This window comes from Motacilla alba, chromosome 3, assembly GCF_015832195.1.
Source record: "Motacilla alba alba isolate MOTALB_02 chromosome 3, Motacilla_alba_V1.0_pri, whole genome shotgun sequence".
In the NCBI taxonomy this organism is placed as follows: Eukaryota; Metazoa; Chordata; class Aves; order Passeriformes; family Motacillidae; genus Motacilla; species Motacilla alba.
Genome location: NC_052018.1, coordinates 49182802 through 49210275, shown reverse-complemented (window position 1 = coordinate 49210275; position 27474 = coordinate 49182802). Strand labels below are relative to the sequence as shown.

At 44.8% G+C, this 27474-nt stretch overlaps 1 protein-coding gene across 1 annotated transcript in view; it reads right to left on the bottom strand.

Moving 5' to 3' along the window:
- The window catches only part of SLC35F1 (solute carrier family 35 member F1), a 225411-nt gene extending 206055 nt beyond the window's left edge, over nt 1–19356 (bottom strand). The window contains exon 1 of the mRNA XM_038131759.1: nt 18898–19356. Within this exon, the coding sequence (XP_037987687.1) occupies nt 18898–19100 (203 nt within the window). The 5' untranslated portion in view covers nt 19101–19356. The remainder of the gene's footprint in view (nt 1–18897) is intronic.
- Between the last annotated feature and the right edge of the window lie 8118 nt (nt 19357–27474).

Genomic DNA, 27474 nt, shown 5'->3' with positions numbered 1-27474 from the left:
CTGGTGCAACGCTGCAGGGCTCTGTGCTAAAGCCACCCTGCAGGAGCAGAGCAGGGGCATGGCTGGCAGCAGTGACACAAGTGGCAGCAGCAGCTCCTGCCAGGCACCACAGTGGCTCCTGTCAGATGTCTGCTGGCCCTACAGTGTTGAGAACCCAGGGGTTTTAGTAGTGAGAACTCGGGGTATCAAACAAGAGCAAGTTTCTTCTTGCGCTGCCAGCAGAGGTAAAGAAGCTGCTATCTGTCACTCTGCTGGGCTTCAAGGTGCTCCAGCTGGAGAGCAGCCTCAGCTTTCTTCCATGGCAGCAGGCTGTCTTCTCCCAGCCTCCAGGTACAGTCCCACTGAGACCTGGAGGAATACCACCCAAGAAAAGTCCCGAGAACCTGGCCCACCATTTCAACAAAGGGGAGTCCTGGCACTGCAGTGGCTGCAGGAGGAGGAAAAGAAGTTTCAGGACTTCTGTAAGGATACACAGTGATGGCTGAATAGGATGCACTGTGTAATCACAGTGATGTATTCAAGGCAAGCACTGCTCACAGACACAGGGCTGCCTGAAGCAAGAACCCCACTGTACTATTAAAAACCCAAACAAGCACATTGTATTGGAAAAAAAAAATTAACATTAAAGGATACTGGCTCGAACAGAGTTTCATGGGGAAAAACGGAGCAAGAGGCTAACAGTTTAATAGTACTGGCAGCAGTATGGTGTGGGCATACACACATTCAGGTCTTTGTCTGGATCACAATCATCACGATGCAGAGCCACTACACATATGGCAGGAACTGAAACCTGGTCTATCCCACATCCCCTGCAAGCCAATTCCGGATGCCAGGATGGGGCTCTGACTGTCAATGGCAAGGCAAGGCCAGAGGATGTTATTTTCTTCTCTGCATAGTACCTCCAGGGCTATTAGTAAGTTGAACAGGTACTACCTCAAAAACACCACCTGTCTTGGGGCCTTCCACAGTCCTCTGCTGATCAGGAAGAATGTAGTCTTGAGAAAGGGTTTCCATGGGCACCACAAAAAGGAAGGAAGGGAGTGTACTGCTATTTAACTGGTTCTTGTTCTTCCACACAGGAAAGCTGATCCTGGAGGACACAAACTGAATAAACAAGACCCTAGCCTGCAGGCCTTGAGCAGCAATCCTGCACACTTCCAGTTTAAATCTCTTTGATAAGAGAAAGAAGTAATGGCTGCAGAGCCACAGACTGGGGGTTGGATCCATTTTGATTGCTTCTCCTGTAGCTGCTCTGGCTTGACCAGTTCTGAAAGATTACACATATTTGCCATACAGAAGATGGAACACAACTATTTCTTCAGCCACAGCTTAATTATCAACAGTAATACCTGATACTCCTCAAGTACTGAAGTACTGAAATTACAAATGAAAAGCAAGCCAATATAATACACCTACGATGGCAGATGGCACATGCATGCTCTGGGACCAGCGGGACAAAATTAGTCACCCAAAACTAGGATACATAGCATGCACTGAGTGCACACAGCTATTAATAGTTCTGATAATCAAAGTCACCTAATCTATTTTAGCACGTTTGACTCTGAACATATCAAACAACGCCAACCTCTTGCCCACTGTCTCCAGTAAAAGCAATTTTAAGTTTCCTCAGACATATGTTGTGTATATGAATGTGTTTGTATCAAGGTGACACTCATTAAAAAAAGAGAGACTGTGCTGAATCACACCTCTCCTTTTGTTTAAGGTTAAGAGAGAATATTGTGCATTTGATAACTAATCCCTTTAAACTTGTTTCCCTTCATGAGGCTGGGTTTTGGCGGTTTTTTTCTTCCCCGAGAAGCAATATTAAAGGTAACAGAGACATTAGTGCCTTCAAGGAAGAAAAAAACTTCTCAAACTTCTGGACATATTTTTCCAACCATTCTAATAATGTACTGAGGGAGTTAGGACTGCCTTTCCAATGAACAGGGCTTTAACCCACAGGAAGACTTTTAAGAATATTTGCATTCACTGCTGTTCAGGTTTCTGGACTAATGACATGGGAAACATCTATTTTTCTCCCATTACCTTGGCAAACAGGCAAATACAGAGTATGGTCTTGCTGTAGGTTGAGACACTACAAAAATTCCCTGTTGCTCTTTTTTAAGGTGCAAAGAAAAGCCAAAGACATACACATGAATTGCCTAGTGCAAACCTTCCAATAAAAACCAACACACACACACACAAACAATGCATGACACCTCTTGAAGACTATACTACTTACATTTCCCAGGCATGCACAATCTGCTGGTCACATGAAGAATACATGCACAGAGCTGGAAGGCACCACATCCCTGTCTATTTTACAGTTGTTCTTCAGAAAAAATTTGTGTCTCATCATGCTCAGGAAAGTGAAAGCCAGTCTAAAAGCGTATACCAAGTTACTCCGGCTTTTTTTACAAGTAGGAAGCAGAAAACCTCTCCATCCCATTTTTGGGGGGTAAAAGCAAATAAAGGTGCCTGAGCAGCAGCTTTAACTAGTCTTTCAGGCAATTTACAGGGATCTGTAGTCGGCACCAGCCCTTAAAAGAGGCGATTAATTGTCATAGCAACCAGGGCATGGAACCACACGCACTTGGGCTGGGATACAGGGACAGCAGTGTGCCCTCTTACACACACACGCATCTCAAAAGGGGAACTCGGGGCTCCTCGAGGGGCTTCATTGTTTGGGCACAGTTAATCCTCTATAATAGACCCTCTTAACCAGGCATGGGGGACTCTTCCCTTACTCCTCCTTCCATTGCAGGAAATATTGAAACCATGGTGCTGCTGTGGCTGTGGAGGGAAGCTGCACGTCGGGGGAGGAAAGGAGAGAGTTGGACAGGCGAAGGAAACAAAACTGGGAATTATCATGTACTTTGGGATCCAGCCAGGAATTCATCTTAAGAACTGACATACCACTTTTTCCTGCATTGATAATGTATTTTCTTTACTCACACCATAAGTCTTTCATCTTCTTTCCCTCTTTCAGGACAGCACCATTGCTGAGTTTATAAAAACAGCCAATGTAGTTATACCACAGCGCACCTGCAAGCTAGTTCATTGTCTATCTCTGCCTATCTAAGATCAGAGCAGAGCCATGGTCATCAGGAGACACCAAAACAGCAAGAAGCAGGTCGTTCCCTACATGATAATTTATTTTTATGCCACAGAAGCATATTTGAACACAGACAGACAAAGTAAGTTTTTGTTGCATTGCATTTCTATCCCAACAAATGGGATTCAAACACTGGCAGAATTTACCTGAAAGAATCTTCCCTAGCTTCCTGCGTACTCATTTTAGTATCAAAACACAAATCGCTGTATAATGCCCTGTAGCAAGGTTGCTGGGTTTGGTGGTATTTCTTTGTGTGGTTTTGCTTTCTTGGGGTTTGGTTTTTGGTGTTTTTTTTTTCCTGGGGATGAGAAGGGTGATGTGTTGTTCTTTTGTTTTCCTTAAAAATAAACAGAGCCTTTACTCCTACTAATAGACACCTTCCCAGTCTGAAGATGATCACTCCCTTTTCCTCCTTACCTGTGCTTTTGGTGCTCTAAATACAAAAAAGCTTTGCTTGCTGCAGGAGAGAAGAAGCTGTTGAGAACTGATATTTTGGAACTGTGCAGCACCTCTATACAACCTGTGAAAATATATTTTCACTATCCAAGTGAAAATACAACAGCTAGGAGGATACAGGATTGATTTGGGAAGCAGGACTAACAGAGAAATGCTTCCGGAAAACTCTCTATGTCAGTACAATCTTGTGATCATTCCCAAGGTGACCAAATTGGTGGATATTTTGCTCTTAAAGAATTATTTGGGTAACTGAAGTTACGGGATTGCAGATCAGAGGCAGTTTTGGAAAAGCTTGTGCATAGCTGCTAGCTCCAGGAAGAAAGAGGTCAGGGAATGGCAATAAGCCTCCAAGATCACATCAGCCAAATAAAAACAGCAATTCACACTGGACTACAGGAGAATGCTATAATACATCACATGCCATCATGGAAGGGGAGACAGTCCAGTTCTGTAGCCATCGATTTTGGCCACCGCTGATTGGGCTATTTTTCTAGTCAGCCACAGCAAAGAAGTTACTGCACACCTTGGCAGGGAGGCAGAAGTGAGTCACAAAGCACACAGGAGCACTGCTGCACACCAGATATAATGATTTTAGACCTGCTGAACAGGAGCCTGCTCTTTTATTTACTGCGAAAAAGAACCTGTGTCATAGATAAGGCTTCCCTTCCATTTTTATCAACAGGGAAACACAGAACATGCTTACACTAAGGTTTTTCACAAATGCCTATCCTCACTGAACTCAGGCTTGCCTAAAAATAAATAAATTTAACCTATAACAAATAAGACTACTGTCCATTTAGGCTTGCATCACACCTCCACCATCACCTCCGAGAGCAAGTACTTGCAGGTCTAACAGCACACATTTTTCCACCACCCCCATTCAGAATCACACGACCTGGTATCTGGCAACCTTCTTTTTTCTCTCTGCGTATACTCACACTTTTTCCCCCCTGCCTGAGGGAGGAATTGGCTACAGCTGACTGTTTACCAGCTGTCAATAGCCAACAGGTCTCATGTGAGTTCATTTCATCAGGAATATCATACTAAGGTTTGTAAAAAGAAGGCAGGAGGAAGCTGAGGACTTTGGCAGTAAGTAGTTAGCTCAGGCATGGTATTACAATACAGATGAGCTAAATAAAAAGTTTGAGATTATAGAAAGATGTACTTTCCCTTCCTTCTTTCCAGTTTCTTTTACCTCCTATCCCTCTTTTCCTCACCTCCTCTGCCCTTGCTCCTCTCTGCTCCCCGCTCACAGCCTCCTTCCTTTCATTACCAGTCCAGGCACCAGTTTAATCAAAAGTTAGCTAAAAACCCATCTACAACAGCAGCTTCTTTCATCTGGGTTAATGATCTGTGATTTTAGTGATCTGCCTGTGAAAGAAACCAGACCTGGCTTAGCAAAAGCAGAAGGAGTAATTTGGCCAGGAGCAGGGAAAAGACAGAAGTGCAACCTCCTTTTGGCAGTTCATGATATTCTGTTAAGAACAAACTCATTCCTCAGCTTTAGCTCATGTTCATCTTACCTAGCTCTGTAAAATGACTGAGAACTTGAATCTTCACATGCGGTAACTTGTGACCTTCTCTTAATAATTTCTAGGTATCAATGAAGGAGTGATGGATTTGGAAATGGTTTCTTCCCTCCACCACTGCTTCTATTTTTTTTTTTCAACAGTCTCCTGTTAAACCAAATCAATATTTATGCATGTGCATTATTCATATAGTGCACATATTCACATTGTAAGTATCTCAAATAATAGTCAAGATGCAAATCTCAGAAATTATTACAAGCTAGTCTCTAGCACATTCTTAGCACCATCCCTTTTGTTAGCAGAGTTTCACACACAACATGATAAGCTTCAGCCAGGATCAGCTCTTCACCAAATGGTTACTCTCTGCTGCCATACACGTCTGCAATGAAATCAGTGTAACTTGTCTTTGGAGGCAGGAAAAAGGGTTAGCTCACTAGCACACTTTCTAAGCTCTGTGATGGCAACACCTTTTGTGTCTGGGTAACGTGGCTTGTGGGACCATCTCCAGTGTCAGGAGAATTTCAACTGCCCTAGACTCCACTATGTACCAGCCTCAGAGTCCATGTGTGTGTAGCCACATGATAAACTACACTGGAGATAAGATCCATCTGGAAACACAAACCAACAATGGCAGAAACTTTTCCCCATTTTTATCCCATTTTTTTCCCATCTGAATCAAACCACCAACCTGTTTATCAATGGTACTGTGCCATTGAAACAGTTCCATCAGAAAAACAAAAGGGGAAGAAGCTGGGCAGGGTCAAGAATAAGAACAAGAAGATAGGAGTGGAGCAAGGAGCTCTTCTGCCACCTGCCAGAGCCTCATTCTGCAGCCCCAAATTCACCTGACACTGCTTTCAGTCCCAGGCCACTTCAGGTGCTCTTGGGAAACCTCTTGTATTTTGAGAGAATGTACCTGAGGAAAGTTAGATGTTTTGTAAAAGCCGTCTGTTCCTCATCTCCCAATGCCAATGTGTATTGCGCACATTAATCATTTTGTTTCTTGGCAAAGTTTGCCCATAAGGTTTCGGAGAAGCACTACAGTAACTGCAAACCAGATGTTTCTGAGTACTATGCTCTGTTTTATAGCACTGTGTAGCATTTCACAAGCATTAACTAATCAACAACTCTTCCGGGTAGTTAAGTTTAATTGTCCTTTTTTTACAGGTGCTGAACCAGACCCAGCGAGGTTGAGAGATTCACCCAGGGCCAAAAAAACCAATTGGTGTCCAATTCTGGACTGTAAATCAGAAGCTACTGTATGCAACTTCCCTCCAGGACCTTTAAAACACAGTATTTCCCCTCATCTGCTGCTGCAATACAACTTCTCCTGAAAACAAAGCAAAAAACCCCTCCCTGTCCTGCACTGCACACGTTGGTAAAGCTGCATTTTGTCCACCAGCCGTCCTGTAACTTTCAGTCTTGCATGGTTAGGATGACACAAATCATCCTGTTCTGGCTTTGGTCCCAAACCCCACAGCTGGGTCAGGCAGACAGTATTCACAGGGCAACTCACCACTTTTTTGACTCTGATGCCTACTTCTGCATCATACTTACATATGCTATTTTTGGGGGTGATTTTTTCCCCCTTTATCACCAAGCTGATCCTTTAGTGCATGCTGTATTTCCTTTACCAGGCTTGAGGTTTTAATGCCCAGTAACTGCGGTGGTGCACAAGCAGCAGCTACAGCAGCAACAGTTAAATACAAGCCAAAAATTGGTCAGATAAGAAGCATACTCAGTGCATACAGCAACTTTTACTGGAAAATAAGAAAGACTGTCTAGAGAAGAGTGAGTTTTACAGACTTTCACCTCACAGACCCCTGGATGAAACATTATCTCTGTGCGTATGCAGCTGCTGGAGATTTCGATTTCTCCACATAAATGTCTGGTGAGCTGCTTAGAATTGCATTAAAGGCTGGGCTGAGACCAAACAGTCTCTGCAATTCTCTTCCTGAGAGTTACAGAACATTTCTGGTCTGTCCAAAGGAAGGAAGGACATTATCCCCAAGCACCACTGGAGCCGTGATGGGAACAGAAATGCCAGTGTTAGAATTGTCTGAAGACTGTCTCTCCCTGCCATCAGTGCTGTCTACCAGGCTTGAATTGCAGCAGAGGCAGAAGTGATCAAACAGCTTTCTTACCCCATATTTCTTCTGGACCCCACTTCTTTTACTTCCCACCACGAGCTTTCAACAACTCAAGCTCTGGAAGCAAGTGAATGAGCTCCACATCAGCTGCCCATTTGAGCTGGTCTTTGCAACTGCTCCTCAGCCAAACACTGCTGCTTCTGAAAGATAAATGCACGCATGGCTGCTGCTCAAAGGAAAACATGCAAATACAGCACATTTGGCAGGCAACTTAGGAGAAGTTACATTTGTACCTTTGTTCCCTCTCCCGCTTTGGGCCTGCCACACGGAACAGCAGCCAAAACGCATCTCAAAGATTAGGTCTGCTCTCAGAGCCCTAATTTTGCACACCTAAGTTACTGCCAGGCCCAGTGACTGGAGTATGATCATGACTCATTTGAAGCTTGATGCTTGGCAAACAAGTGCCCAGATAAATGGAAAAAATAATCATTAAAGGACAAAGAAAAAAGACAAATTTAAAATTTTTGGAGCGTAATGCTTCACAATAAATGGCAGCTAAATACTCTTGAGTGTAACAGTGTTTTGGATGTTAGTAAGAACATTCATAAATGAGGAAAGAAATTGGTATTGATTCTGTGGGCTCATGTCTCAATACATCTATAGGTTGTAATGTAGGGATAAATGTAATAAATTAATCTAGCTGAGTAATAATAAGTTCCATTAACACAGTAATGCATACCAAATCAATACTTATGGACAATTTCAGACATCAAATTTAACAGAAATTCTTCTACAAGTTAGAATGAACTAGAATTTATATATTTATAATGGGAAGTTGATTTTAGGTAACTAAAAGATATCACATGCTTACACACAGTCACAGACAGAATTTTTCAAGTGAAAAACTAGGGAATTACCTAAACTCAAGTAACCTCTCTAGAGCAGGACCAACTCTGAACCCCAGAGATTTTGCTTGGTTAACACAAATCCAATGTAACTATTTCATTTCTGTCAACTCTTCAACCACCATCATGGCACTGCATCTTACCTTGACCACTCTGCCTCAGCCCTTGAGTGCATTTCTGCTACTGCACAGTTGTTCTCCTGTCACCAATATGTTTAAATGACAGAAAACTTGGAATTTTCCTTTTAAGTGCCAGTAAGAGGTACCTTCAGACATGTATGGCAACCATCACACCCCCTTGCCCCCATGCTTCTAGATTAAATCGTCCAAATGTTCTGGAATCTACTGAATGTTACTGAAGACATGACTCCCCCACCACAGAATGGACCCCAAAAGAAACCCCTTAAGAATACTGTCCAAAACTGCTGGTGAGCACAAGCGAAAAGCAGCTTTGGCAGAAGAATGTGAGGAGGCAGCAGTGGAACAAGGTCTCCAGGGCTACCCACAGGTACTGTCTACACTGAGACAAGCTGGACAGCGCCTCTGCAAATGCTGAAAGAACCTTTTCTACAGCGTCCCACTAAGCACATCAGGCACCTGACAGCAGAGGTCAGGTATCAAAATCTGACTGGAAGTTACCTGTGCATGTCTGGTAGGTTATGCAGGAAAAGGAGTGTCCTGGGGTGACTATTTGATGCTGAATTGTATCTCCACTCATCTGTTTAGCCCAGAAATAAGTTGTGTGCCTTTAAAACTAGATCGGAGAGCAAAGTGGGGGAGAAGGAGAAGAGATGGAATTTTTTCATGGTATTTTAAAAAACACAGAGATAAGAGCTTCACCTTTCTTTCTCATGGACTGTGTTGTCTGCAGCATGGACAGCAGGAGAAAGCTCTCCTTTGCTTTTTAGTTAGTTTTTTTAGCTATCTGAGGCAGAATAGTTCCCTGGGCTGTGGCTTTTTCTTTTCCTGGAAGGAAGTGTTCAAACCTGCTCTGGACCAAAACCCCAGAAAAAACATTGGGAGCTCACACCAGTGTCCAGGGCCCAGGACACTGCATTCCAGCACCAAAGGGACTGAGAGACACTCCGTGAGCCAAGAAACACCCACAGAGGACTCTCTTTCAACTACAGAAGGACTTTCTGAATTTGCTATCTCTTCAGAACAGCAAGGGGTTTTATTGTTAATTATTATTCAGTTTTTATGCTTGTGAATACTTTGCTTGTTAAATAAACAGTTTTTTCAACTTTTCTCCCAAACAAGTGGGGGGAAGGGCCACTGAATTTTGCCCTTTAGGAAATCATTCCTTTGGAAGTTCCCTTTCAAATTTGTCCCAAATCAGGACAAGGAGGCATTTCAGTTGATCATTACTTATATTTAGGTGATGGCATTTTCTCCACTATATGGGATGAAGCTTGGAAACTTTGTCTGCAAAAGGGTACTTAATCCTTACACCCAGCCTGATGAAAATTATATATACAACATTAAAGTTTTACTTCCTTCAAGTATCAAATCCCATACCCATTAAAATATTTTCCAGCTCACTGCTTAACTCTACCCATCCTACTTGCTATTTTCTGTCCTTTCTCACTTTCAATCTACCCAGGACAATCCCTACAGACCTCAATATACTGGCAGGAGGGAGTTAAAAAAACATATTCAAAAGCATTTCATGTCTGTAGCAGCAGCAGCAGAGAAAGAAAAGCAAAGCAGCAACAGGAAAGAAACCCTTAGTTTCATTACAGCACTCAGCTTCAAGTAAGAAGAGATTTCAGAAGGCAAATGGCCCAAATCACATTGCAGAAGCCACCAGAAATATCGAGCTGTTTAAACTCCATAAAATACCAGGACTTAAAATAATCACAAGGTAATCAATTTAATTCTAAAAGTATTTTCTAGCATTTGTCTCACCATCATAAGGCAAAAAAACCCCAAAAGATCCATGCAGAATAATATTGCACTCTGGGAAAGCCACAGAGGCACCTGGGTAGACAAAAAATCTGGGTAGACTGAAATCTTGGTAAAAAACAGAAAGCATCACACAGGGTACAGATTATGCCTTATCCTTCCTTGGAGCATTTGGCCCCTACCTTTCAGTGTCTCACTTCAGGCCTCCTCTTGAAGAGTTAGAGATCTACCTCCTCTCTTCAACAAAAAGGAGAGAGAAAGAGAGAATTCACCCCGTTTCTACCTTACAGCCACCACTCTCAGCTCCCTCAAACTCCCCCTTCCCCTGAAAGCTCTGAGATGGCCACCTCAAGGCTACATTAAGGACCAGAATTTTAGTTATTAGGCTAGAGAGATCCAGGAGTGGAGCTGTGGAGTTCTCTTCTGCTTTGAAGAGTTGATAAAGAGGTATCAGAGCAGGAACAAATTCTGGCATCTCCATCCCACAATGTCAAAGGCTTCTCTATTTCACTAAAGAGGGGGAAAAATTTACACCTCTCTTAACTCATATTCCATTTCTACCAAATGGAAAGCAGAAAAAGGCAACTCCCATCAAAAAAACACTTGCCAGATGAGAAAACTAACAAGAATAAATGTGGCCCAGAAGACAGCATCATTTTAAAATCAGTGCAGCCAAATTACATACTCCTGGACACACACAACAGCTCCTTTGACAAATGAATGCCAAAGAGGACTGAGTAAACTAATCGACATCACTAAAAATGTTTCAAATTTTGTTTTCATTCCATTATCAGCTAATACTGGCTTACAGGTTGAAATTAACACTAGGGTTATGGTCTTGTTATTGGACATAAATTACTTCATTTATCTGTATTAGAGATGCAGCAATCTGTTTCAAGCATAGCGTGTTTTTGTAAATGAGCACCTTGAAGCCTGAAATGCTTTGGAAGATGAGCTGGGGGGGTGGGGGGGAAAGTATCTCCTAGTTGTACACTTTTAATTTTCAAAATTTCTCATATTTTGCATCAAGACAAAACCATGACCTTTTGAGGTTCTTCATCCCAAGGGAACCTCACAGTACATGTGCTCACAGCCACCTTCAGGAAGGCAGCAAAGAAGTGTTAATCATGGTCTCCTACATAAGCACTCCCACCACCAGATTACTGTGAAGTCTTACTTGCTCTCCAACCAAAAAAATCTAGTGTGGACATAAGAAACACTACTAAACACAGTCTCAAGAAAGATCAATCCTTCTTGAGAAGGTTTTTACTTGTCTACATCTTCTGTTAAGAAAGAAAGGTTATAGCCAAAGAGAAGGTTCACCATCCAGCTCCAAAGTTCCTACAGGTTGCCACAGGTCAGACCTATCTGAAGGTGGAGTGTGACCTCTCATATTACATGGGGAACAGGCGGTGTAAGGAAGCAAAGGTGACCACCGCACCAAAGGGAATCTGAAATTATGGACTCAAGTTACTGTATCATCTATAAACAGAAGACTGACTTAATAAGCATCCCTGTTTTTTACTGTGGAGCCTGCATGGCATCATTTGTACACAGACCATTCTGGTGAGATCAAGAGTCACCCACCTCCTGTAGGAAATGATTTGGTCATCCCCATGTGCCATGGCACTTCCCAAAAAGCCGTCACATCCCTGCAGATGTAGGGCACTGTGTTGCTGTATGGTTGTGCTCACCCAGCACGGCCAGGCTGTGGGGATGCTCCCTCCAGCACTGAGGAAAAGGTGATGCATGTGAGTCAAACCTGCTACCTCAATCGTTTGGTGTCTCCAAGAAAAATGACAGAGAGTGAATATGTATTGAAGAAATGTTTTCTTAAATCACGAGAGAAACCAAGTCGGAGAAAGCTGAAAGACGAACTTCAGAACTTGAAGTGTTTGCAGTAAAAATCTCAGCTAGATGGATGACAGACATAAATAAGCACAGACAGGTAGAGCAGGCAGTTCACAACATGAATCTCAGAACTACCAATACTTACACACTTTACAGTCGTAGCAATTTATGAGTCCCCATACAGCTGTTCTTGCAACAGGTGATTTCAGCTGAGTTTGAGCTCTGCTCACAAGCCCGTGGAGCATGAGACTTCTGTTGTTGTTGGGCTTGGGGGCTAATTTTTTGTAGTTTTTAATGTCAAGCTTCTTCAGCAACTTCTTTTTCCTAAGCTTTCCTGGTAATTAGCCCTAATCAGTATTCAAGTGCTAATCTGTAAGGCTATCTGCTGACTTAAAGGAAGGGAACACCTCACTAATAGCCCCAGTGTTTCCCTCTGCCTGCAGAAACAACCCCGATAAGGACAGAGACTCCAGCCATCTCCAAAGAGACAGAGCCACAAAGAGCCCTTCTGATCGCTGCTGGCATCTGGCCTTCCCCTCATTAGCACATTAAAGCTGCTCTGTCCATCCCATAAGAGCCACTCTGTCCATTCCTCCCGCTTTCTCTATGGAGCCATTTATGGTGCTGCTCCTTTGAAACCCCCCTAGTTCAAGAGGCAGTAACCCCTTCCCAAAGCCCACAGCACAGCCAGTGTCAAAAATTCCCACTTACAGACAGGCACCCAGTAAGTAGTGGCATTTTGAATGTCATAGGTAGACAGAAGACGCCCACATATTCTGCCTTGCCGAACTGCCCCTCCTAGGGAAAGTCTTTTCCCACTCAGTACGGGGACTGTTGGGTTTGGATTACAGTGCACTTAGGATATCACATCACTTCAAACAACCCCTACCTTCAGAACAGGACCAGCAAGGCTTGTATCTCCAAATTCTCAGGAGCAAAAAAAAAAAAAAGGCAAGAGGGACAAAGCTTCCCAATCCTGGCTTCTAAACCTGTTAGGAAATGACACTCAGACACTTTGAAACCAAACTTGGACAGATTTCCAGTGCATGCTACATCAAAAACACGGAAGCTTTTTGTACTTTAGCTGATCTTCGCTCCTAAATCAAAGGATTTTGGGTGTGCTATGGCATGCCAATAAGTAAATGTGCATTGACTGAAATAAGTTGTGAGGAAGAGCATCTTTTGCTCCCATTATTTCCCTTATGCACCCTAATCATTGGGAACATACCTAGTTTGAAGAAGTTGATTCCTTACAAAATGGCGATTACAAGCTAACTAATGAGAAAAGGAAAGAATGGACAATTTTTCTTCACTTCATTTCTTTATCCTTGGCCAGGATGCTTTCCTACAGGCAGATATGACCTTCCCACTTCCTCAACCAAAAAAGAATAATACTAACAGGCACAAGAAAGCCAACCTAGTTGCTTTATTTATGCTCTGATCTCATTTTCTTTGACTTACTTCAGAATGGCATAAATATTTTTACCTAAAAGGAGAACTGTGGCTATCTGAATTGAGCTCGGGCTCATTTTTCTACAGTCACTGTTATTCTGGGTGGACTTTGAGGAGCTATTTGTACTTTTTCAGAATAAAAATCCCAAAGGAAGCAAATTCTTTTGTTTTGAAGAAGAAAGCAAAGCAACTGAAGGTCGTGAATACTCACTCTTTTTTTTTGGATTCATAAATGATATGTTTGATCCTTGACTTGCTTTTCATTAAGGAAGAATGCCATAAATTATTTGGTTTGTTTGCCTCTCTGATCAGTCAACTGAAAGACATTTTTGCTTTGGGGCAATGAAACATATCATCTCAATTTTATTATTATTCAGCTGCAAGTTCTTTTTAGTACATAAAATCCCTATGTCTGATTTATTATGCAGGTGCATGTTATTAGAAAAAGAAAAAAAAAAAACAAAACCACATTGGGTTATAGCTTTCAATGCTTGCAGTGCCATTTAAACAGCTCCCATCCCTGAAGAGTTTTTAGCTTTGACACACAGGTCAAGTTTAAAGTTAGTCAGCTAGTGGGCCAAACTCTTCCTCAACTCCAGTATCAGGGAGGAATTGGGCCTGTAACACACTAAAAAATCCAAAGTTTTACTCAGACTGAACCCAAACAGATGAGCTTTCTTTCAAAAAGAATCTAAATTGCTTTTCTTCAGATAATTTTGTTCAATACATCACTACCTATTTAATGAATTATACTTATTAGAAACATTTTTCTCTTCCTTTTCCTAAGACAGGAATTAGACCATGCAGTGGCTTTTACATAAGGCTGAAATTTACTTGACAAAGCAAATAAGTGAGAAAAGAAGCAGAGAAAGTCACACTGCTCCATAGATAGCTTTTGCAATTCACTAGTGCAGAGAACCTAACTACAAAGCTATTTAAAAAATGAGATGGGACTGAATGGCTGAAATAACTCTTATTCCATTTTCTGATTCAAGTTGAGTATGTCTCTAATATTCTGATAGGATTTTTAGGAAACTTCTGAGAAATACAAAGTGCCATTCAGCAACTGCCAGCAAGAAAAAGCCCATGAAGACAACCTTGAAACAGCAAGATAAGGCACAGCCAGACTTTATAACTTGTATTCCTTAAGGAACCTCTAACAGATCGAAGTGAGTAAACCCAGAAAAATGCATGTGCCATCCAGCTGTCTAAAAAAGTCCTTGTCAAGGAAAGCAATACAACAGCAGTGCCTTAGACATTTCTCTGGAGACCTGAGTTCATCGACACGGCTATGGGATTTTTTGTTTCCAGGAATAATCTCATTTACTTAGCTAAAATAACTTTGTCATAGTATCTAAAGATATTAACCTGTTTTGCTTGCAGAAACTTCATTTTTCCTCCCTGTCCTGCTGCCCTACTACAGAGATAATGCCCAAGTATAAGCAGGTATCTAGCTTGTTGGCTTTCATTTAGAGACAATTTGCAAGAATCCCCCAAAGAGATTACTTGGCAACCTGCTCCCCCTGTGTTTCAGCAATGTTTGTTGTCTGTCCAGTTCCTCTCAAGAGGAACACTTCCCAATGTGAGATCAACCTGTAAATTAGTTCAAAAGGTTTCAGGGGCCACAGGAGAATCTGCCAGATGAGTCTCTGCCGTTCAGATCACCCAGGGAGTGCAAGAAAGAGAGACAAGCTGCCTCTTGTGCTGGAATACAGCCAGGTGGAGCAAGCTGGGACCCACCAACAGGTATCTGAAATACATAGGTGCTTGCTGGGGCGGAGGCTACAGAACTCCAAACCACATCATTTATTTTCTGTCTCCCCACTAGAGGTGGGAGTCAATGAGGAGCAAGTAAGTCACTGCTTATTAAGTGGTCCTCTACAAGCAGACAGAGCTTGTGGAGTCCAATTTTGGCTGCACAGAAATTTGGGGAAGCAAGTAATCAAGCAATCAAGCAACCATCATTATTCTTGCTCTTCCCTGCAGCATAGCAGCGCACAGGCAGTCAGGGACACCTGCTCAGCAAATGTCACAAGGAAGGTACCAGGCAGGGCCCTGCAGATGGGATTTATGGACCATGGGTGTGAGTCACAGGTCCAGGAACATATCTGCAGCACAACATTTCCCCTTTGAGTCACTACAGCAACTCAAAGCCATCCTCTCCCAACTCAGAACCACAGAATCATTAAGGTTGGGAAAGACCTCCAAGATCCTGGAGTCCAACCATTAACCCAACACTAGCAGGTCAACCATTAAACCACATTCCTAAGCACCACAACTACTGCAAGGATAACAGCAAGTTTGATCCTGTTGCAGCAGGTCCTGTTCACCATCACTGGTAGCCCAAAATTTATACACAAACTATTCCAGTAAATCCCATAATTGTGCTGAGCATCTCCAGTCCTTCATAATTCTAACCATTCACTTTTGTGTTTTAATTACTTTCTGCTTTCTTGTTATGGACAACATTTTTCAGAGTGCAGGGCTTGCTGTGATCACTGAAATAGACTTTTACAGGCAACCAGCTCTGCTTTCAGTGTGTTCTCTCCCAAATACCCTGCAGGGGTTGTTCCAGTGTTTCTCTATTACCTTGGGATCTACTGAGTGAACAGAGAGGAGAGGTTGGAAGATGAAGTTAAAATAAGCTTCCATAGCTTGTAAAACAATTTTAATTTGTTTTAATTGTTTAATTTTAATTCCTGAATTGCCATGGAAGGCAATCCAGGAATCAGAAAGTGTCTGAGTAACCAACTGCTACAAAGAAAGTGAGAAAGAAACAAAGATCAGTTTCTGCCAGTGTCTATGTCCTTTCTCCTGATGTCTTGTTTCCTCCTTTACCACACCAGAGTCTGTCTCGTCCCTGGGCCTCTTGTGACAGGACAAGGGTTTTAAATTAAAAGATTAGATATAAGGAAGAAATTTTCTACTATGAGGTTGGTGAAACTGAAAGAGGCTGCCCAGAAATGTGGTAGATGCCTCATCCCTGGAAACAATCAGGGTCAGGTAACAACCTGACCTAGTTGAAGATGTTCCTGCTGACGGCAGCAAGGGTTGGATTAGGTGACTTTTAAAGGTCCCTTACAACTCAAACCATTCTGTGATTCCACCAGCCAAAAGCAAGTTTCTGGCAGCCCCAGTTGTTGTCAACATTTTTATATTGATGCCTGCCTGAAGATACCCTACTTTGTATAGCAGAAAACAGAATCACAATGAACCAGTCAGAAGCCTTCCACTAATGGAAGTCAAGCAAATGGTGCATACAAAGCATAGATAGCACAGAGAAAGTGTTACCCTCTTCCAGGGGAAAAACAATTGGAAAAGCCAATGTTTGGTTTGTTGGGGTCTCCTGTTTCTTTCAGCATATGGCATACATATTTCTTTCTTTCCCATATCTACTTTCAGTCTATTTTCCATAGAGAATGAAAACATTGTCAGAATTAATTTCACTGTATTAACAGAAATACATGAATGAAATACAGCTGATGAAAGCTGTGATGTTACATGGAGACGTCAGTTCCCACATAAGTTGAAAGAAACTTCAGGAAATCTAACTTTCGAAAAATTTCCATTGATACACAATGTGGGACTGGCTAAGAATTAAAACACCTCAGTAACATGTCTTCTTCTCCATAAATCACATAAATTTAGAAAAATTTTACTTTTATTTCATATTTGAGGAGGAGGTAAGAACACAATCACGAAAAAGTAACTGACTCCTGCTCCTTAGGCTGCTCTTCTGGGCTATGGGAGAACTCATTTCTAGGTTCAAATTTATGAATCAGAACAGATTTGAACTTCGGTCACCAGAGAAAATATCTATCCTTCCTCTCCTTAAAAAAAAAAAAAAAAAAAAAAAAAAAATAAAAAAGAAGAAAAAGAAAAACACAACAAAACTATAAAGAACAACAAATACTGATTTGACATTTTTATCTACAGCTCAGTCATATACATGCATAAGCATGGTAACTGTTTTAACTGTATGAATTAATCCAACACCTCCATGAAGACCGTGGTCAATCTGATGACTCCCCAGAGGTCATTATTACCACCCTTGCACAGGACAGCCTACTGCCTTTGTATCTGATCTCTTCACCACATCTTCATGTTTCTCTTGGTGCCCCTGGGAAAACATCTTTTCTCTAATGTCTTGTTTCAGAAGTGACACACACCTCAGGATGACCAAGCACAAGGAGGGTGGGATCTTGCAAGCACAGGACGCCTAAGATGACTCGGACTGTCGGGTTGAGGAATTGAGCCAATCTTTCAGTAGGGAGAGTTGCAAAATGCATGTGGTACAAGAAAATGTGTAACTGAGTTGAAGCAGCTCTTACTTCTTTCAACTTCTTTTCAACCCTTGTCATGCTCAAATAACAAAGATAAGTATTTCCTCACTGAAATTGTCACTAAAGCTTTGGGGAATTCTCCTGGAATGGTAACAGTTAATTAATTGCGTGTAATAGGGATGTTCTGAGAGCAAATAGCTTCACGTATTTTAAGCAATGTAACACTTGTAGGAATTGTAATTTTTTTAATATTTAAAAGCTTCATCTTCAAACCTAATACACCCATTTAGAATAGCTGGGTTCAGTAGCTCGTCCAGGTTACAGGAATCTGAAACTAAAGCCGGGACAATGAGGCCAAGGCTAGTACGCACCATCCCATTGCTGCCACCGCTCTGTTTAGCACAGAAGAGTCATTAGGCACAAGTGATGGCTCCAGCTGCCTTTTCAGACAGGAGCCCCTTCTGGAGAAGAGCAACCAGTTAGGCACTGGAGGGACTCTGTTTTGTAGTAAAATCCCCTGCCCTAATCAAATGCAATGCAAAAGAAACAACCGGCAGAGACGGGAGCGTAAAGGATTAACTAAGATGGTTCCAGCGTTTTCTTGTGCCTTCGGTGAAATAATTTACTCCGAGTACCCTGCAGTTTTCCCATCTTTGCACTGACCGCTCTGAGCCACACGCAGGGGCGAACCCAGCGGCTCGCCTCTCGCCAGCAGCCCCAGCGTGCTGCTCGGGACCGGGCGGAGATCCCACACGACGCCACCCGGCACCCCGGAGCATCAGGCCGCGCCCGGCCGCTGCTGGCGGACCCCGGCCGGGAGCCCCGGGGGCCGCCCCTTCCCCGCCGCCCTCTCGCCCGCCGCCCGCGCTCCAACTTCCCCGGCGGCGCCCCCGCCACCGGCTGCGGGGATGCCTGCTGCCTCCTGCCGCCGCCCCGCGCCTGTCCGTGACGGGCCAGCAAAGCCGGAGCCGGCGGGAGGCGCGGGGGCTCCGCTGCGGAGGCTGTGCCTGTGGACACGGCAGGTGCCATCGGCACCGGCACCGGCGGGGAGGGCGCGGGCTGGCGGCTCACGCCGCCGCCCCGGAGGCAACAATGGGCCGGGGGAGGCTCCGCGCCGTCGCTCCCTGCCCGCCCGGGGCTTCCGTGGGGAAAGGCGCTGCCAGCCCAGCCCAGCCTGACCCGAACCGATCCGAGCCAAGCCGGGCCGGGCCGGGTCGGGGCCCCTCCGACGGCGGCCCTCGGGACCTGCGCGCCCCAGGGCGAGCGGCACCGTGCCGTGTAGCCAGAGCCCCGCTCCATCCCCTGGCCTCACCTGTTCAGCACTTTCCTGATCCTCTGGCGCACGCTGGAGGAGGGCGCGGAGATGCCGCTCCTGCCGCCGCCACTGCCGCCCTCCGCCGGCAGGTTCTCGATGGTGGCCACGACATGGCTGGGCTGCGGCGAGTGGTGCGGCGGCGGCGGCGGCTGCGGCGGCGGGGGGTGGCGGTGGTGGCGGTGGCGCTCGGGGGAGAGCATCGCGGCGGGGCTGCGCCTCAGCGGAGAGCGGGGCGCATCCCGGCGGGAGGGCGGCGGGCGCTGCTGCCGCCGGCGCTGGCTCCCTCGGCTTCCGGGCAGCTCCAGACCCTCGCCCGCTCCTCCCTCACTGGGCTGCCATGCAGCGAGGGGCGGGATGCTGCCGCCGCCGCCAGCGAGTGCCGCTCACGGCCGACGAAGTGGCAGCAGTTTGGCGACCCTCCTCCTCCTCCTCCCACACCCCCCGCGCCCAGCCGGTGCCTCCCCCCGGCGGAGCCGCCGCCGCTGCGCCGCCTCGCTCCCCTTTGTTCCCGCTCGCCACCGCCCCGCGCTCCCCTGGCGCGCCGCTGCTGCCGCGGCTCGGCCCGGCCCGGCTCGGCACGGCGCGGAGCCCCCCGGAGCCCCTGGGAGCCCAGCGCGGCGGAGCCCTGCGCGCCGCGGGGCCGCCGCTGAGCGCGGCCGGGGCCGCCAGGGGGAGCCCGCGGCGGCGGCAGCGCCCCGCGGGGCAGCGCGTCGGGAGCCCGGGACCGCGCGGCCGGGAAGCCCGGGACAACGCGGCCGGGAAGCCCGGGACAACGCGGCCGGGAATCCCGCCCGCCCCAGAGCGCTGCCGGCGTCCAGCTGAGCTCCGCGCTGCGGGGAGAGGGGGAGCCGCGTCGGCGGGGCCCCGAACTTTGCCCCATTAAATGCTCATAGGTTTTCTTCGGGGTGTTTAGTTGTCTTTTTGGCGTGGGTATTTTGGGGGTGTTGTTTCTTTGGGTTGGAGATGCTCGCGGCTGGGCGGCATGGCACTTCCTCCGCTGGCCGGTGCTGTGTGAACACCCGGGAGTTGCCGTACGCTTGTCTTCCGAAACGCGGCTCGGCCGGTGTCGTCTTCAGGCAACTGGGAAAAGTGTAAAGAAAAAATCGCGTCTGAACAACGCCCTGGCTCTTACACTGCCAGAGGCACATAAGGGACTGAGGGAGGCATGGCAGTCGCTGTAAAGTTCAGAGCTCCATACATTTTTCATAGAGACAGTGCACTTGAAGTTCATGCCTGGGCGAGGCTTGTTCTCGCTTTCAAATACTGGGAGACTCCCCAAAGAGAAATGGAATGAACGTGGATTCAATATTTCTTACTCTATAGATAAAGATCTTTCACTTCACAAATTGAATTAGGCTCAGAGGAGGTGTCTTTTTAATCGGTCATGTCTCTCTGAAACATATCACATGATAATTTTGCTAAGTCCTTTAAGTGACATACGTTTGAAATTTCACCTTCTTCATTCTATTGTTCCCCTCTACTTATTTTTGTCAGAGATTCTTTCCCTATATTTCTGTTTGTGTGAACCTTACACAAAGCTGTGAAGATGAGATGAGCATTCATGGTAAGCAGGGAAATGTGGTTGTAAAGCCATACAGTGTTTCCCGGGGAAATCAGATAGATGTGACGCTCAAAATCATATTTGTCTCTTTTTTTTAATTTTTAGGTTTCAGGTCAGTAATGTCTGCTTATAGCAACTCTTCCTTTTGCCAATATCAATGTTTAATGTGTCGGTTTACTCTGAGTACCTGAGCAGCCTCCATCTAACAGGTCTTCAGATGAGATCCGGTGGAGCATGTTGCTTTACCAGAGGAATGCTTTTGAAGATGGGGCTCGCTCACTCGAAATCCTGTAAAGTTCATTCTCTGTTCTGGGCAAACAGCCAGCTGTTTTCAGCGTGAGCCGAACCTCAGTTGAATCGGATTATGCTACTAAGAGATTCTCCTCTCTCCTATTCCCCCCATGGCAACCACATGCTTCCATAAGCGGAGAGAAGATGAGGTTCATTCTCCCTGGCAGCTCTGGGGAGTGGAAGGGACAGAGGCTCGGAAGCCGCAGTGCCCTGCAGCCGGGCGGTGCAAGGTTAGCTGCGGGGCTGGTGCTGCCGTCCATGCCGAGAGCCAGCACCGCCTGGGTCCAGCTGTAGCATCTCCCAGCTCGCACACTCATCTGTGTCCCACGCACCTCTCGCACCTGTTTGTTAATGTTTCCGTGCCCTTTGTTGAACAGGCTGTTTCTCCACACTGCGGCTGGATGAGTACTCTGGAAGCACTCACTGTGACGGCGGGAGAGGGTTTAGGTCAGAGATGTGTTAGCATCTCGGTGCTCAGTGGCCATTTCAGACTAATCCGACAGCTGAGCAGATCAGAACAACAGTGTTTGTGTAACTTTATTCCCGCTGATTAAACCAAATGAATGCATACCTGAAGTCCAATTTGGGATCTGCCCATAAACAGGGGGGGCTGTAGGGAGGTCCTGTCCTCAGAGCAGCCCCCTTATTTAGCAGCCCCCTTTTTGGCAATGCAGAGAAAAACTGTAGGTCCATGCAGACAGCCCTGCTGCCATTGTGACTAATGGATTTCTTGCACATGCAGGTCCATCATACATACGATGCCAAACTTTTGCTGTGTCCAATGAAATTGTTTCCAATTACTTTTCACTTTGTCTCACTACCACACCATACCACACACAGAGCATTACACCATCCCATGGCTTCATGCTTATAATATTGCAGCTTAGCCATGCAGGGTTTTTTTCCGTGGTTAGACAAAGGTACTGGAAGGAGCAATTATACAGGATGCATTCTGTTTAGTAATATCAGCAGTGGACTGCATCATACAATCAGTAGGCACTGATTGAGAGCAGCATTTTTTAACATTTAATAATTGCTCAAGATGCTGCTCCTGTGGCTCAGTATCCCTCAGTCCTAGCATTCCTGGCCTGATTTCAAACTAAGTGCTGAGCATGCTCTGCTCCCTTGTAACTGTTACTTTCCATGTTGACATTCAATTATGGCACCTCCAACATTTTCATTTATGCAACACCCAACTGGAGCAGTTTTACCAGAATATAAGCATAGAATCTGTACAATTGCAAAAATGTATTTTTTGTTAAGCATTTCCTCCCCCCTAGGTGAACATGCTAGAGGTTAGTTAGTCAGATGACTCCTTTTTGTCGTTTATCCTGAAGAAGCAATTCACCTTCCAGCAATTGAATCTGGTTTCAAGTGTAGGTTTTCCAATATTGTCACATGAGCTTAAACCCAGGCTCTCAAAGGCACTGAACTGCCTCAGCCTTTTTGTTCTCCAACAGACTCCATGAATAAAAGGAAAAAACTCTCCATGGCCACCAGGGTTCACAGGCGATCAAGTCCTTTTAACTTTTGAGTTTCTGTCAACAAAAATGTTCAAAGCGGTTAGAACAGCGACCTCAGTGACTGCCTAACACACTGCCCAGGAGTCTGGCCTAAGACTAAATTCTTGTGCCTGAAGCACAATCCTTAAACTAGATGGGGAAGTCCTCTCCTGGGGCTCCAATCTTGCAGCTGTGCTCTGATCCCACTTGAGACCTGGAAGGACTTTTGGCAGGACCAGAGGCTAACCAGTAACTCAAGGGACAACATAGCACCAGTAGAACTTGTAAGTAGGGCAGCAGTACTAACAAAGAATAAATTTTTATAAAGGCATGCCCCTATACCTCCAAATAGGTTGAACAGTTTCCCTGGATGCAAGGACTTGGGCTCTCACCTCTGCTTAGCCAAATTTTAGAAATTTTGAACTCAATTTTTCCTTTCCCAGCTGAGTCTCCTAGAATTGCTGAAGTTGCTTTTTCTGTTGGCACCCCTAGGTTCCTAGCTCCAAGAAAAGAACCCCAAATTCCAATGGTTGCAGTTCTGTGGAAGAGCTCTGGTGTTGTACTCTCAAGGCTGTTTGTCTTATTGTAGGGCATTCAGCCAGACAAAGTAGACCCTTCTGTCACATTTTTTCAAGGATAGGAAAACAGAGGTTCTGAAGCAGTTCTAGCCAAGACAGGACATGCATTGTCATTTCTCAATCAACCACCAAGGATGCCAAGAGGAAGAATCATGATCTCTTTTTGATCCCTCTGAATGACTATTATATATTTCCTGTTTGATTTGTACAGAACATATACATTTTATGTTGATATGTAAATTTTAATATTTGATATAATATTTTGTTTATCTTAAACCTTTTTATTTTATTAAAACATTGCTTGATTATGACTAAGAAATCAAATATTACTTTTTTTTCTTTATCCCTTAGAATGAAATAGTTGCAGCTGGAGGGAATGAGATCTTTCATTAACACACTCTGCTGCAACACCAGATGGATCAGCATTAGCTCATCCCACTTATTCCTGCATGGTGCTCCAGAGAGGGTTTAGTCATATTTCTGGTGAGTTTGGGTTGAGCACTATCCTGAAGCTGTAGTGTTTCTGTCTAGCTTATTTGAAAGAAATCCAGGTATCTCTAAAGTCAGAGCTGCATTGGGAAATGCTGACAGACTTTTTTATGGTGCTTTTGAGGGACAAGCAACAGCCGTGGAGGCAAAGTGTTGGTGTCAACAAAAGTCCTTTGCTGAAAATCCTTCCCAGCCTCTTCTTGGGCAGAGTTTATTAGGAGAGTCCAGCTACTCCAACCTCCCAACACACATGAGAAAGATTCTGAGAAGTGACAAATTTCCAGCATGGGAGGTACACTATGACAGAAAAAAGGAAGAGTAGAGCACCGCAGCACAGCCTTCATGTTATTCCTCAGCCTGCAATGTGCCCCTGCCCCACTTTGGCACCATTGTTACAGGCAATCATGGCCTCACAAGACAAGACAACGGGTTACAAGGTGAGAAGTCATCAGTCATCAACAATGAGCGTAGTGTGTCTATTCATACACGTTAGTGGATCTATGAACATGTTAGATCATCTATGGAAAGGCAACATAGCTGTGGGGAATATCAGCACACAACTCACACACAGTACCCAGCCAAGACCTCTGCATCTCATGAAACAAGAGGGGGGGAGCATGGAGGCACAGACAGAGCTGCTCTCCCCACTGGTTCTGTCTTCCTTGCCTTGCATGAGATGTGAGACACGCCACCTGCATGGCAGAGGAAGGTTGTGGGTGGTGATGTCTATTATTCACATCCATCATAAAAATACTTTATATTTTTCATTAGCTGCAGAAGGGAATATAACAACTGACTAATAATTTTCTTTCTTGTAGGGGAATATTCACACACACGTGCAGAGACAGGGAGAATTGCATTGCAATGCCTTTGGCACCTGAGACCAAGCAGCTGCATCCATATAAAGAAGATAGATTATACAATACAGAAAAGGTAAAATTAAATGGAATTTATTCAATTCCATCACCTTCGGTGAGCAGCAAAGGCACAATAAAAAGTACAATAAATAATCTGCAAATGCCTGAGCTTACAATAGTACAAGGTTCACAAGCAGTTCAGAAGCAGAACATCTGGAATAGCTCTGTTTCTCTAAGGAGGAGAATGAGGAGAGCTCCTGCCTCACATGTGATTCCTTCTTCTTTGAGATTTCCTTGCTTCACTGCCGCAGCAGTCATTTCAGCACTTTGTCACAGCCGTGCAATCACCGGCAGCTTTTTGACAGTTGCAGACGTTTACCTATGTGTCCTCTTCCTAATTTGCATAAACATAAATGAATCCTGCAGAGATTAATTAAGAACAGTATTAACTTTCCTTCTTTGCTTGTAGCATAGGTCACTCACAGACTCAAAACCTTAGAGTGGAAAGAGAGCTGAATCTCGAAAGCAACAGCTCATCAGCTCATCAGCTCAGGAAGCTGCAGGGAGGCAGACTGCTATTTCCCTTGCTGATGTTCAATACTGAAAAAGCAAGGGGGAGGAAGTCCCTAACCTGATACCAAAAGAGAAATTAATATAATAAATTAGTATAATAAATCGTGTATTGCTGGTTTTGTGCAGCTCAGTAGCATTTTCAATCTACTTGTTCTTTTCACAAAAACACAGTAAGATTACTTTAATTTCTTTGATAGTGTGATTCCTGTCCTTCCTCATTGCATTATTAAATGTTAGCCTACAGCATGGCCTGATTTAAATGTCTCTACTTGTCCAGAAATAACAAGTTTTTTAAATAATCCTGTACTTCTATGGAAAAGCAATAACTCTTTTCAATGTTACTGTTAGGCAATCAGAAAATGTGATACACAGATGAGAAAAATCAAACCAAATCCTTTTGATTTTGAGGAAGCAAGTCTTGAAAAGTCCATTTCAGGAGAAATATGATAATTTGATATTGCTTTATTTCCTTAATTATCTGTACTTTATAGAAAACTCCCCAGTCCTGCAGGATCTTCTCTGCCTGGGGGATTCGGTGAGCAGGTTGGAGGCATGCTTTGACACACAACTTGGGAAATATTTTTGGAAATTACACAGCTCACAGCAGAGGTGGTTTATCAGTCCATTTGCAAGCCAGATAATTATCAATCTGTCAAGGAGAGGCCTGGGTTTCCAAGAATGAAGTTGCCTTTGGACTGAGAGGCATTTCACTGCCCGGGTTTCCACACACCATCTCCACACAGCAGTAGCTCAGTGGAATGTTTAGCCTGTGATGTACATGAGATCATTTAAGGTGATCTTGAGGTCCTTCTGGCCATGTCCTCTTTGGCTGTTCAAACAAAAACTCAGAGTGAGAGGTGAGACATGCAGAATGACAGAATCATTTCAGTCGGAAAGGACCTTGAAGATCAGCAAGTCCAGCCATTAACTCAGCACTGCCAAGGCCACCACTAAACCTTGGCTTTAAGCACCACATGTATATGTTTTTTTAAATGCCTCCAGGGCTGGTAACTCAACCACTTCCCTAGGCAACCTCTTTCAATGCTGAACAACCCCTTCGGTGCAACTTGTCCTGTCAGCCTGGTGCTTATTACGAGTGAGAAGAGACCAACCCCCACCTTGCTGCAACTCCCTTTCAGGCAGCTATACACAGCAATAAGGTCCTTCCTGAGCCTCCTCTTGTCCAGGCTAAACAACCCTAGCTCCCTTGGTTGTTCCTTGTAAGACTTGTGCTCCAGACCCTTCAGCAGCTCCACTGCCCTTCTCTGGCCATGCCCCAGCACCTCAATGTCTCTCTCTATTAGTGAGGGACCCAGAACTGAGCACAGGATTCAAGGTATGGCCTCACCAGTGCCAGGTACAGGGGGACAATCAGGGGGACAATCACTGGGACAATCACGCTGACCACCCTGTTTCTGACAGAGGCCAGGACTTCCAGATTCCAGGGCAAAGTGACACAGCACTATTGCTGGACAAGAATTGCATCTGGAAAAAGGATTTCAACATTTAAAGCAAATCACCTCAGGAGAAAAATGAGAGTTCATTTTGTAAGGCAGAAAAGCCATTAGATGGACTGTGGAGAAATTAAAGGGGCTTCCCAAACAGTAAATGTGTTAACCTCTAGAGAAAATCAGCCATACATATTGTATGCCTTAGCAGTATTGTAATATATCTCATTGACAGACTTTTGTCCTAGTTAATAATACCAGAGGCCTCTGGGTTTCTAATTATTGCTGTCATATTTCCCAGAGGGAAACAAAATGGTAGGGCTGAAGCCTAAATTAAACCCATTGGAGATGCAAGCAAGGTCCCAGGGAGTGCAGCCCCAGCCCTGACCGAGTGCAGGTGCAGTGTGGTGGTCCCTCCTCCCCCAGGGCCATGGTGAGAGGGGTCCAGCTGAGGACAGGCTGCAGAAGACAGGAGCAGAAGGGTTGTGCTTTCAAGCAGTGGTCATGACAGTGGTGCAGGTTTAGATTTTCCCTCTTCATTTCATCTGCACGCACCGGCCATTTGAAACGGTGCTGCTGTGACCACAGCTGTGTCTTTGCTGGCAGTGCCTGCCCTTCACCATCCATTCACACTTCTCATGTCTTCTCTCTCTGGTCTTGTGTACATCTAGTCCCATCTGCCTCACCTCCCCTGCGCAGTCCCACCTTCTCAGAGCTGATCCAAAAATCTGTGACAGACAGCACAGCAACACTTTAGTTAATTCTACAGGGGAGGAGAATGACTGATCTTTGCTCTGCCTTTCCTCCTTTCTATCATTTCTAACTTCCCAAGACTTCTCAGGACTGTCAGGGTCCTGGTTACACCTTGAGGCTGCCCTATAGTGTGGGAAACACAAGAACAAACCTGCTCTTTTTCTAGCATGACAATGCTCTAAAGACACCAAATCAGAGCATCTTTAGCATAGACATTACAACAAACCAGGTGCTTTATTAACTCCATCAAGTAATGGCAAGACTGCCCAGGATGGAAAGTCTCCTTCCTTGGAGATTTTCTACATCCAGCTAGTGAAATCACAAGGCACCTGGTGTCACAGGAGGTTGGACCAGAGTCTTTCTGTGTTCCCTTCCAAGGAAAGTTATCCTACAGTCCAATGAATTAGGATTTTAGTCTTGCCAAGCTATGTGTCAGCAGTATGTGTATGTGGAACTGTGGGGTCAGAAAAATCCAGAAGGGAAAAGAGATGGGAAGAATAATCTTTTCACTACTTCTCATTT